This window comes from Sprattus sprattus (genome assembly GCF_963457725.1).
Source record: "Sprattus sprattus genome assembly, chromosome: 2".
In the NCBI taxonomy this organism is placed as follows: Eukaryota; Metazoa; Chordata; class Actinopteri; order Clupeiformes; family Clupeidae; genus Sprattus; species Sprattus sprattus.
Window position 1 is genome coordinate 68,556,085 of NC_137921.1, and position 13,264 is coordinate 68,569,348.

General features: G+C 47.7%; 1 protein-coding gene across 1 annotated transcript in view; it reads right to left on the reverse strand.

The window, feature by feature from the left end:
* Positions 1-530: 530 nt before the first annotated feature.
* brf1b (BRF1 general transcription factor IIIB subunit b) overlaps positions 531-13,264 on the reverse strand; it is an 83,222-nt gene continuing 70,488 nt past the window's right edge. The window contains exons 17-19 of the mRNA XM_080831899.1: positions 6,009-6,060; positions 1,496-1,703; positions 531-789 (exon numbers count right to left, since the gene is read on the reverse strand). Of these exons, the coding sequence (XP_080688025.1) occupies positions 752-789; positions 1,496-1,703; positions 6,009-6,060 (298 nt within the window). The 3' untranslated portion in view covers positions 531-751. The remainder of the gene's footprint in view (positions 790-1,495; positions 1,704-6,008; positions 6,061-13,264) is intronic.

The window sequence follows — 13,264 nt, forward strand, 5'->3', positions numbered from 1 at the left end:
AAGCAACAAACAACCTCAAACAAATCGGACAGCCCTGCCAGCCTATCTGCTTCTTCCACTATTTCCCTGAATTCAAAAATTCATATTGCTTATCGCCTCCAGAACCCCTTCCCTCATCTCCACAAATCTGGCTGCAGTTGCTAACCTTCTTACTTCTGGTGCAGCTTCCCTGAAAGGTCAGGCACCGTTCTAGCTTCATGGTCAGACATGCTATTTTTGTGGATAAGCCATCTCTGTGGAAACACATTTCATTAGGTAGCTTTTGCCAAGTTAAGCTAAGCTACACTTTGTGTGTGTGTGTGTGTGTGTGTGTGTGTTGCAACATTCCCTGAACTGTAGAATACAAAATCTACCTCCATAGATAGTCATTCCTGAATTCATTGAAAATCGTTATTTCATTTCGAAGCTGGTTGTAAGGTCATCGTTTCATCTGAGAATGGTCCCATTTTGTCGGCAGGCTTTTCGAAAGATTTGTTCTCAATCCACTTGCTGGCAAAGCCGAGACCAACTTGCACACCCAATCTCATCTAGCCAACCAGGAGTCATAGTGCAATCACGGAGAGGGCAAAAACCCCGTCACCACTACCCTGGGGACTTCTACGCCTCTCCAGAGAGAGACTCAGGCAGTGTGCTGGAAATAGTCCTCTGCCTCAGCCCAACACTGAGACATGGAGCACAAGGAGAGCAAGAGGATTAAAGAAGCTTATATCATTAGAATAGAATAATAAAAATAAAATAAAAACACCAGCTACTAAAAGGCCTCTTCCTCTTCAGCATCGCATCCATACTCTGAAAACAGAGAGAGAGAGAGAGAGAGAGAGAGAAAGAGAGAGAGAGAGAGAGAGAGAGAGTCAGTAATTGAGAACATAAATCTAATACAGAAAAGCACAAATAGGAAAGTTCTCCCATGTTCATGTTCACACCTTCATGCACTGCTGAGGAACCTGATGAAGCTAATTACTATGAATACCACTGACCACTGTAATCACAGCATGAATGTTCCATCCCTTTATTTAATGATCATGGCATGATGTCTCGTCAAACTAAATATCTAAAGGTTCCCAAGGTTAACTGGGGAAAAAAGTTAAGTAGGGAAAAGTGAACTTTCCCTGTTTTATACAAACAAAGTGTCTAAGAGTCACCTCTCCTCTTTTCTACTTCTCTGCAGTAAAGCATGTCTGTGTGTTGTGATTGTTTCTCACCGATCGTAATTAAGTGTATTATTTCTGTGTGTATACGCAGTGTGTTTTCAGTAGGCCGACACTAATAATGCAGCAACTTGAGACTGCCAATACAACATTTATGGCATCATGGGGTATGTGTTTTTTTTGTTTATTTAGAAGGATCCCCATTAGCTCTACCCTAAGACAGAGCTACTTTTCGTGGGGTCCACATTTAAGACTTACACACAAATATCAAAACATTTAAAACATACATTACAATACCAATATCTAACATTTAAAACATACACCGTGTGCCGACACCCAGGACTCACCGTTCCCTCCCAGCAGCTGGATGGCGCTCACGCAGGGCTCCTCGACCTCGGCCTCCTCCTCGTCCTCCTCTTCCTCGGCCGGCTCGTCGTACTCCACAGGCACGCTCTCCAGCACCGGCGGCGGGGACGAGGGCACGGCAGCGGCAGCGTGTGCCTCCGGTGAGGTGGTGGCGGCGGCGGTGGGGGACGGGAGGGGACTGGTGACCGCCTGAAATAGAGAGGACTTTCACTTTCACTTCTTTCACTTTCAAATCACGAGTTCAAGAGGGGGCTGGTGACCGCCTGAAATAGAGAGGACTTTCACTTTCACTTCTTTCACTTTCAAATCATGAGTTCAAGAGGGGACTGGTGACCGCCTACAATCATCAGTTCAAGAGGGGACTTATTACTGTTGTGTACCTAAACATAAGGGGACCTGATTTCATTGACTGCATCTGCACCTGAGCAAAGTCCGGTCTGGCACATGAACCAAACTTAAGTGTGAATACGTTGGTCAAGAGCATTGCGCTAATTTAAGCACTCACTCATGGTGTTAAATTAGCGAAATGATTTGACCAACGTATTAAATTAAGTTTGGTTCATGTGCCGCGGACTTCGCTCGGTGCCAGTTGCAGTCAATGAAATGATGGCCCAAGGTCTCTCTGCATTTGTATTGTTTTTACCTTGTTATTAGTGAGTCACTCTCTCCTCTTATTACTAGTAGTCCTGTTCCCTGTGTTGGGTTAGTGTTGGGTATGGGCATGGTGCTTAGTATGCTAGTATGTAATTATAGGTGGTATTATTACAAATAAGTCTGTGGTTTCCATGTGTGGCCTGTGGCATGCCATGACAACCTTTAATTCTTGAGTTTGTCATTAAGAATAAGACTGAGCGTGATCAAGGCACTCTCTGGTCTTTCAGGGCAGCCAGGTTCAAGGCCGATTTATGGTCAGAGGCCCTTGCGCGCCCCTTGCGCGTCTTTTCATGTCTTGCGTGTGTCGGCCCCTTTTTCTAGACTTGCGCCATTTTACGCAAGCCTATTGTTCTGGCGGTGAATTGCTTGCGCTTACGTGCTACCGTGCCTTACGTGCTTACGCGTTGCGTCTGAAACTGAGCATATATCGGCCTTCAGGCAGAGCCAGAGGCACGGCATAGTAAGGCGCCGTCTGTGGTAAGATCGGAGGATGCCTGTTTTCTTTCGGTGCATGGAAAAGCAAGTTCGTCAGAGAACTCAGGCCTTGGTGTGTGCTAAAACACTCTCTCATCCTGTGTGCTGTGAAACCCCGTGTTTTGGCCCATCAGCCTCCGCCGGCCTTGATGCAGGGCTGGCATACTCTGCAACCACGGCTGTCAATCACCAACGTGAATAACCAAATTTGATTTCCACGGCTTGATGCCGTAAATGCCTCTGATTGCTCAACATTACACTCAATTCATCATTCCGCATGTCAGTCAGTTTTTTTTCTTGGCAAATTCCTTTCCTTTTCAGCTAATTCTATGATAATGAGAGAGAGAAAGAGGGAGGGGGAGAGAGAGAGAGAGAGAGAGAGAGAGAGAAAAAGAGAGTGACAGAGAGGGTTAAGACTCTCAAGGCTTTCAGTGAAAGGTTGAGAGAGAACGAGAGAAGGAGAGAGAAATGGAAAAAGATAATAAGGGTTGGAAGGAGAGCAGAGCTGCATTCAGGTGGCAATGATTGTGCTTGATTTCCCCCATTTCATATATTTTGCTCTCAGACAATAATAGATCCCCACTGGCTTCCTGGTTGATTACAGAGAGGACAAAGGGCTTTTAATGAGAGAATGGGAGAGGGAAAGAGAGAGAGAGAGAGCGAGAGAGAGAGGAAGACAGTGAAAGAGAAAGAGAATGTGAAGAATGAGAAAAACAGATTGACAGACAGGCAAAGAGAGAGTGGAGGGAGGGAGAGAGAGAGAGAGAGAGAGGGAGAGAGAGAGAGAGAGAGAGAGAGAGGGAGAGAGAGAGAGAGAGAGGGAGAGGAAGACAGTGAAAGAGAAAGAGAATGTGAAGAATGAGAAAAACAGATTGACAGACAGGCAAAGAGAGAGTGGGGGAGAGAGAGAGAGAGAGAGAGAGAGAGAGGAGGAGGGAGAGAGAGAGAGAGAGAGAGAGGAGAGGAGGGAGGGAGAGGAGAGAGAGAGAGAGAGAGGGAGAGAGAGAGAGAGAGAGAGAGAGAGAGAGAGAGAGAGAGAGAGAGAGAGAGAGAGAGAGAGAGAGAGAGAGAGAGGGAAATGAATAGAGGCTGAGAGCAGCAGGACTGCATATCCCAGCAGGCATCAGGGTGGGGGAGAGTAGAGCCCGGAGGAGACGGAGGCCTAATTAATTATCACATACTGGAGGAAAAAAAACAGTGAAGACTAGCAAAAAAAAAGAGAGAATAATTAAAAAATGATATCTAATTATAGCCCAGCCCTTTCTGCCCTCCTCCCTTCCTCTCCGCCAGCCGCCTGTCTGCCACCAACGTGATCTCCAGGATGTCCCGGCGGGGAAGACCAGCAGGCTTCCGACACCCAGGGGTCTTGGAAAGAGCAGCGCAGCGAGACCCTAACCCCCCCCCCCCCCCCCTCCTACCCACCCTGGGGAGGGCCCGCTGGGCCTCATCTCTCCTGCAGGGCCCCCTGGGAGAAGCCATCCCCCCCCCCCCGGCGGCAGTCAGCTGAGTAGAACTGGGAGGGATCGCAGACGACACTCGGGACCGAGAGAAATGGAGAGTAATTGCCAGGTGTTTGCACGCTGCGTTATGAGAGCGGTGTGTGTGTGTGTGTGTGTGTTGTGTGTGTGTGTGTCTGTGTGTGTGTGTGTGTGTGTGTGTGTGTGGGATAATATGAATAGACACCATAACTATATGGTGGAATGAAAACTGTGGAGGTGCCCTCTGTTTGGCGTCATGTTCAATCAAGTATACACACTTTTCTCTTACAGAAGCTCAGACAACAGAGCTGATTAATGAGGGTCAGAGGTCATATTAACAAGTGCGCCCCCCCCCCCCCCCCCCCCCCCAACCCCCCCCTACCCCACCCCTATTAGCCCCTATTGACCCTTACAGAGACCCATGGATGATGCTTGGATGTTTTGAGAGATTTTGAAGGGAAGAAGGGAACACAACTGATATCTCTGCTGAAAAAGGGGCTTATCAGCATCATCCCGTGTGGGAATAAGGCCATCGTTACGTAAGACTGAGCGGGCTCAGGTCAGGCCTGCCAACCAGAGACTAGCGTCATTTCAGCAAAACAGGACAGACCGAGAGGGGTTGCCTAGCAACAACACAGTTGACCCAGTTGACCCTTGCCAGCCAGATATGAGAGGCTATCTCACCCTCGCACTCTCTCTCTCATTTGTTTATTCTCGTCTTTTCTGTTTTCTGTAGTGTCTTTTGTTCTCTCTCTCATTCTCAATCATGCTCTCTTCCCCCCTTATTTAAATAGGGGGTCATTTACATGTACCTCTTGGTAATTGCCATTTAAAACCCCAACCCAGTGTTTTCCAACTTCAGTGGTCATTTTCTCTTCCCAGTGTCAAAACTGTTCTATAATGTTTTCACTGGATGTGACATTGGTTCGTTTGTGATGTGGTACTTTCCACAGACACTAGTGACAAGTTGTGGATAGATACAACTCGATGAGGGGAGGGTTTTAACACAGTATTATACGCTACTAACTTTATTCCAGACAAACTATGCTATATTTCGGCCGTACGGAAGGGCTTTGTTAGCCTGGTGACACCAGCCTACGTATTTCCGCCTGAATTGATTTCAAGCTCATACTCAGTCTGGCCCAGCCCCATTGACAATCGTTTCCAGAACTCAAAATTTTGCCGGACCAATCAGCGAACAGTTCAGAGCTGCGACGCAAAACTCGCCTTGCCGAGTTGCATGTAGTCCAGCCGAGTTTGTAGTTTAACAGTATAGCAAAAATTGCTACGGAGGAAGAGACACGAAAAGCTATCGGAGAAGTTGTCTCAACTCTCGAGAACATCAGAAAATTAAAAGGAGAACAAGAGTATTTTCTTGTAAGTTTTATGATTGGAAAGGACGTCGTAGCTCTTCTCCCAACTCGCTTTGGGAAGAGTTTAATGCTTACTAAACGTTGCTGATTGGTTAAGGGAACTCCAATGATTTTAAACCTCAAGATAAGCACCCGCCCATCTCAGAAACCAAAATGCATTGGGTTGGCCCAGACTGACTGACGGAATGAAATGGAGTCACAGTCTGGTAACGGCCAGGCTAGGTCTTTGTCAGATGCTCAACACAGGGGAGGCATGCACGCTCCTTTTTATTTTATATTTATTTATTATAATTATTATTGTAGTTTTTTGCTCTGGAAAAACTAGTACTTCCTTCAGGAAACGCAGATGAAAAACCCATGTCACATGTAACACAACATCGGGAATCAATATGACGTAATTCCATCGAAAATAAATACATAAAGTAAAAGCTTTGACTAGATTAAATGATGTATTTTAAGAGGAAGCTGAAGAGAATGAGAGGAATAATGAGGTGGGAGAAGAATTAGAAACTCACCTCAGAAGCAGTTCTCTTCTTTTTGGTCGAGGACGCTATGAGGGGTCTGAGCCTGCAGGAGAGAGAAAAACAGAGGATGAGAAGAGAGCAAAACAAAGAAGAGGGAGGAAGAGAAACAAAATAGAAACCACCCTTCAACACGGACGTGTGAAAGTAAAACAGACATAACAACCTTTTACGAAAGCCAGACAAAGTAACGCCACTGTTGAGACGAGAATCCATCTTAACGTGACAAAACATTGTGATTGAGAGCCAACAACTCAAGCAACTGATAAGTTCTTGAAAACCAGACAAATGATTCTCACTAAAAGTGTTTAAAATTAACTATCTTTTCGTGTGCAAAAAAAAAAATAAAACGACACATTAGAAAAACCACTGTGACACACTAATTTCTTAATTTCCTCCAAATCCGAACCCCCTCATTGGCTGATTTCTAAGCCCGTTTAACCCACCTCAGCTTAGGGGCCTGTGCCTCCATTGAGACTGAGGCAGAGATAGAGGCTGAGGCAGAGATAGAGGCAGAGATCGAGGCAGAGGCAGAGATAGAGGCAGAGGCAGAGATAGAGGCAGAGATCGAGGCAGAGGCAGAGATCGAGGCAGAGGCAGAGGCCGCGTTGGAAGTCCCCTGGCATTGATGAAATGCTTAGCTTAAATTCTGCAGCAATCGGCTTTTAACATCAAACAGCACTACTATTTAAGGCTCATTTTTAAAGAGCTTTGGAGCAAAAAAAAAGAAGTTAATTAGCCTTAGGGGAAACGGTGGGAGAGGCTCAGTGAAACTTTATGGTGAAAATGACCTTGATCAGTTGTGGTGTGTGTGCATATATGTGTCTACAACGAGTGTGTGTAGTGATTGTGTGTGAATTTATGTGTCTGTGTATAGTCAGTGTTTGTGTATAGGTATTTGTATCTGTGTGTGTGTGTGTGTGTTTGTGTGTGTGTTTTTGTGTGCCCTTGTGTGTAGTGAGTGTATATGTGTGTATGTATGTGTAATTGTGTAGAAGTATCCTGTGTAGCAGTAGTGTGTGTGTGTGATTTTGTACACGTATCCCGTGCAGTAGTGTGTGTGTGTGTGTGTAATTGTGTACACGTATCCTGTGCAGTAGTGTGTGTGTGTGTGTGTGTGTGTGTGTGTAATTGTGTGCAGGTATCCTGTGCAGTAGTGTGTGTGTGTGTGTGTGTGTGTGAGTGAGTGTGTGTGTAATTTTGTGCAGGTATCCTGTGACGTAGTGTGTGTGTGTGTGTGTGTGTGTGTAATTGTGAGCAGGTATCCTGTGCAGTAGTGTGTGTGTGTGTGTATGTCATTGTGTGCACGTATCCCGTGCAGTAGTGTGTGTGTGTGTGTGTGTGTGTGTGTGAGTGTGTGTGTTATTGTGTGCAGGTATCCATTGCAGTAGTGTGTGTGTGTGTGTGTGTGTGTAATTGTGTACATGTATCCCGTGCAGTAGTGTGTGTGTGTGTGTGTGTGTAATTGTGTGCAGGTATCCCGTGCAGTGGTGGATACACTGTGGTCCTGAGCAGGTAAACCCTGGGTCTGTCATGTTAACACAAGTCTTTGAGGCCGGTGGCTGCATCCTAAAGGCTCGGGGTGACACTCGGACAGGCGCCAGCAGAAAGGGGTCACACCAACTTACAATCCATTCTGACAAGCATGAAAGCTTCATAAAGACCCCTTTATTCTTCCACAGATTACAGAGGCCATAACAGACACTAGGGTGGCATGAAAAAGACAAGAGGAGCGAGAGCGAAAGAGAGAGAGAGAGAGAGGAAACGAAACATGTAGCTACTCGAGCAGAAATACTTTGTGGTGGTGCGAACAAACCACACGGAAAACAGTAACCCATGTACATTTACACACATTTATTACATTTAGAAGATTGTCGCACACACACACACACACAAACCCACAAAGGCTCACACTCACAAAAACACACACAGCCCCACACAAACACTCAGATACGGTCATACTCACTCACCAACAAAAACACACATTTATTCACTCACTGACTCACTCGCTTTCTCTCTCTCACACACACACACACACACACACACACACACACACACACACACACACACACACACACACACACACACACACACACACACACACCCAGTGAGAATGGAGGGAGACGGGTGGTGGGAGTGAGCCTCCCTGGCACGCTGGTCCCTGGGGACTCTGCGAGAGTGCTTTCCCCGCCGATAAGGGAAAGAGCCACTAATTAATCTGCTTAGCGAGAGCAGGAGGAAGGGAGGAGGAAGGGAGGATGAGGAGGAGGAGGAGGAGAGTAGAGGTGATGGTGGTGGAGGGATCCCTCTCGCTCTCTTTCTCTCCTCTTTTCTACCTTTGTCGGGCCTCATTAGTGGAGGCGGCCAGTGTTAGCCATCTGCTAAGGGGGGGGGGGGGGAGAGAAGAGTAGAGGAGAGAAGGGGAGAAGGAGGAGAGGAGAGAAGGGGAGAAGATAAGAGAAAGCAAGAAACGACGACAGGAGAGATGTGAACAGAAGACAAGAAAAGAAAAGGAAAAGAAGCAAAGAGAACAGAAAGGAGGGGAAGGGAAGAGAGGAGAGAAGAAAACAGAACAGAAGAGAAGAAAGGAGAGGAGAGAAGAGGAGGGGGGGGGGGGGGGGTCAGTAGCATGGCCTTGGCAGAGGTGTGCTTTGTCAGCAGACTATGTCAGCGCTGGGATTGCAGCATGCCCTACACTTCACTGGAGAACACTAGAATACACACTCAGCCAGAGAAGACCTCACACACACACAGAGGAGAGAATGAAGGTAAAAGAGAGTGACCAGGAAGACAAGGATGAGTGGATGAGAAAGGAAACCAGGGAGAAAAGAGAGAGCGAGAGAGATAGAGAGATAGAGAGACAGAAGCAGAACATTAGAGAGAGGGAGAGAGGGAGAAGGGAGACAAAGAAAGCAAGAATAATGAGAAGAAAAGCAAAACTAAAAATTAGGTACAATGGAGAGTGAGAGAGAGAGAGGGAGAGAGAAAGAGAGAGTGAGGGAAGGAGGGAGAGGAAGAGAGTGAGAGAGGGAGGGAGAGAGGGGAAGAGAGGGAGATGGAGAGAGAGAGGGAGAGAGAGAGAGAGAGAGAGAGAGGGAAAAAGAGAGAGGGAGGGAGAGAGGAAGAGAGGGAGAGAGAGAGAGAGGGAGAGAGGAAAAAAGAGAGAGGGAGTGAGAGAGAGGAAGAGAGGGAGGGAGAGAGGGGGGGGGGAGTCAGGTGTCACCGAGCTGTGACTAATGCACTTACAGCAGTGGATGTATTAATGAAAATGGCCGCCGGCACAGTTTAGTGTACTCAGGGTATCCTCACTCTCCTCCTCAGAGTTTAGAGTGGGGATTACAGGACATTAGTGATCCACCTTGCGTGTGAACGCACCCACACACACACACACAGACACAGACACACACACACACACACACACACACACACACACACCACACACACATACACATACACACACACACACACACACACACACACACACACACACACACACACACACACACACACACACACACACACACACACACACACACACACCACACACACCACACACACACAGACGTTCATTCATACACACACAGATACAGACTGAAGGAAACACAAACACACACACACAGACAACACAACCACATTGGTTAAAGAGCTGAACATAGACGCTTTTGAGCCTCATTCACAAAGTGAAGGCCTGTTAAACAAACAAACCAACCAACAAACAACTTTTTTTAAAAAAGTAAGAAAAACATGAGACAAAACACTATAAATCTCCCATGATCCAACTCCTGAGAAGCTTGTGCCAGGCAGGAGACGCCACACCAGCCTCAGCCTCTTCAGATTCATTAAGGCACCTTCTCAAAGTGAGCGAGCGAGCGAGCGAGGATAGAAACAAACAAACACAAATCACGACACATTTCACACAGGTCACGAACGCTGATCTGGGCACTCTGTTTTCAATTCTTTTTTATTGCGTCCCTATCCTGCTCCAAGTCTGGAGAGGCTGGGGGTGGGTGGGAGAGGCTGGGGGGGGGGGGGGGGGTGGGGGGGGCTATCGATTGCGATGCGAGCGAATGGGCCAAGGCATTAAACTGTCTGAGGAGCCTGTTGTGCACAGAGAGCCTCTGCCAAACCAATCAATCTCTGATTACTGTCATTTCTCCCTTCAAATTCAATTATCCCACTGCACCTACTGATTCCCAGAACACACACACACACACACACACACACACACACACACACACACACACACACACACACACACACACACACACACACACACACAGACAGACAGACAGACAGACAGACGCGCAAATGCAAATTTGCAAATCCACAGAGAGACAGAAACAGACAGACAGACACAGACAGACATACACACACACACACAGAAGCACAGACACACACACACCCACACTCACAGACAGACAGACAGACCGAGAGACCAGGCAGACTCGCTTTGGCCAAACACCTCCCACGACTGTCTGTCTACGTCTTGCTCTCTATCTAATGACGCCATAAATGATGAGCCAATGTCTCCGCTTCGCCTCTTCAGTTCCCAGCCAGAGGATCGCTCCAGCTGCTCGTGGTCCAAATGGGCTAGACAGCCTCTACTCTGGTACACTGATATGGCCAAATGAGACGTGGGTGTTAGTGGAGCCATACAGGTTGCTTCACAACACGGAGTATTGTCTTTTGTGTGTGCATGTGTGTGTGTATGTGTGTGTGTGTGGAATGGGGATGCTGCTTTGTTTGCATAAACCATCAGTGCAAAAAGAAAAACTTTTGTTCTACCATACTTCGCAACTTCACCTTTTGTCAGCTTCTATCAACACTGCGGTTGAACTCCCCCACTGAACCTGGAAGGGCTTGGTCAGCACTAACAAAAGCCTCAGACTCTTCCCAGAAGGCACCTGGGTGGCCCAGTCATCAACCGAAAGATTGAGGCGGAGCGACACCCAGTCTATCACACACTCACCCTGGGCTCACTATTATACCAGCAGGCCTCACTAGGTGAGTTTGAGAGCGTGTGTGTGTGTGTGTGTGTGTGTGTGTGTGCGTGTGTGTGTGTGGAGATAACTGTGTGAGTGTAATTGCTTTCCTTCATTACAATATAACACAATTGCACAGCATTCTCAACATTTTATTAACATATTAAAATCATCCGCTAATCAATCTTCCAAAAAAACTAAATACGGTAATCAAATCTAAACCGTGGGCAATTTCCTGTGTTAAGCAAAAGGCTGGGCGTTAGGGTAGCTGAACGTTAATTGTTATTCCCCTTCCATCAGACACGTCCACCCTCTCCAGTGTCCAGCTACACACAGGCTAGCATCTGTCCCGTAGCCTGCCTCCTCTATTTAGCTTGTTGCAGATGAAAAGAGGAGCTTAAGGCATTAGTGAGAGGGAGCCATATTGTCTCTCGGCAAAACAGCTTGAGCCAATTTCACCACGACACAAGCAGTGATGTATCACACGGGTCAGGAGATGGAAATGCCCGAGGCAAAAACAAGGAGGAAAAAAAAGGGAAAGGAACCAAAAAAGAGAAATCGAAGCAGTATAGCTTACAGCTGGAGAGACAGTTACAGAAAGAGGTCCAACTGTTACAGAAAGAGGTCCAACTGTTAAGGCTGATTTATGCTCAGAGACGTAAGCGTAAGCGCAAGAGGCCGCGCAAGCCCCTTGCGTGTCTTTTCACGTATTGCGTGCGTCGGCCCCTTTTTCTAGACTTGCGCCATTTTACGCAAGCCTATTGTTCTAGGTGTGAATTGCTTGGCAACACCCCCAACGCAACACGTAAGCACCTAGCAATTCATTCTCAACGCAGAACCAAGCAAGGGCCTTTAGGCCACAACAATTTAATTTTTTCCCATTTTATTTTTGCCCTGCCCCTGTTAACACCAACAGACATCCGAGAGCCCAGTGGGGGCATCGGGGTGGATTGGGGCTGTTATGCCCTCGTGGCACAGGCTGGCCTTGAGGCGTTACCCCCTGCCCAGTACCCTGCCCCCCCAGCTGCGTACCCCCCCCCCCACCCCCCCTGCCTGGGGACAGATGGCAAATGATGGGGGTCGCTAATGGAGCGAATTCACACACGCAAGACAAATTTGCCCATTTTAACAATCAATCCCCTCCCCTCCCTCTGTGTGCATCAATAATGTCCTGTAACCCCCTGGGCTCTCCTCCTGTGTGTGTGTGTGTGTGTGTGTGTGTGTGTGTGTGTGTGTGTGTGTGTGTGTGTGTGTAACCCCCTGGGCTCTCCTCCGTGTGTGTGTGTGTGTGTGTGTGTGTAACCCCCTGGGCTCTCCTCCGTGTGTGTGTGTGTGTGTGTGTGTGTGTGTGTGTGTGTGTGTGTGTGTGTGTGTGTGTGTGCGTGTGTGTGTGTAACCCCCTGGGCTCTCCTCCGTGTGTGTGTGTGTGTGTGTGTGTGTGTGTGTGTGTGTGTGTGTGTGTGTGTGTGTGTGTGTGTGTGTGTGTGTGTGTGTGTGTGTGTGTAACCCCCTGGGCTCTCCTCCGTGTGTGTGTGTGTGTGTGTGTGTGTGTGTGTGTGTGTGTGTGTGTGTGTGTGTGTGTGTGTGTAACCCCCTGGGCTCTCCTCCGTACTGTCTCGCTCCCTTACTCCTCTCTTCTTCTCTCTCCCTTACTCCTCTCTTCTTCTCTCTCCCTTACTCCTCTCTTCTTCTCTCTCCCTTACTCCTCTCTTCCTCTCTCCCTTACTCCTCTCTTCTTCTCTCTCCCTTACTCCTCTCTTCTTCTCGCTCCCTTACTCCTCTCTTCTTCTCTCCCCCTTACTCCTCTCTTCTTCTCTCTCCCTTACTCCTCTCTTCTTCTCTCTCCCTTACTCCTCTCTTCCTCTCTCTCCCTTACTCCTCTCTTCTTCTCTTCTTCTCTCTCCCTTACTCCTCTCTTCCTCTCTCCCTTACTCCTCTCTTCTTCTCTCTCCCTTACTCCTCTCTTCTTCTCGCTCCCTTACTCCTCTCTTCTTCTCTCCCCCTTACTCCTCTCTTCTTCTCTCTCCCTTACTCCTCTCTTCTTCTCTCTCCCTTACTCCTCTCTTCCTCTCTCTCCCTTACTCCTCTCTTCTTCTCTTCTTCTCTCTCCCTTACTCCTCTCTTCTTCTCGCTCCCTTACTCCTCTCTTCTTCTCTCTCCCTTACTCCTCTCTTCTTCTCTCTCCCTTACTCCTCTCTTCTTCTCTCTCCCTTACTCCTCTCTTCTTCTCTCTCCCTTACTCCTCTCTTCTTCTCGCTCCCTTACTCC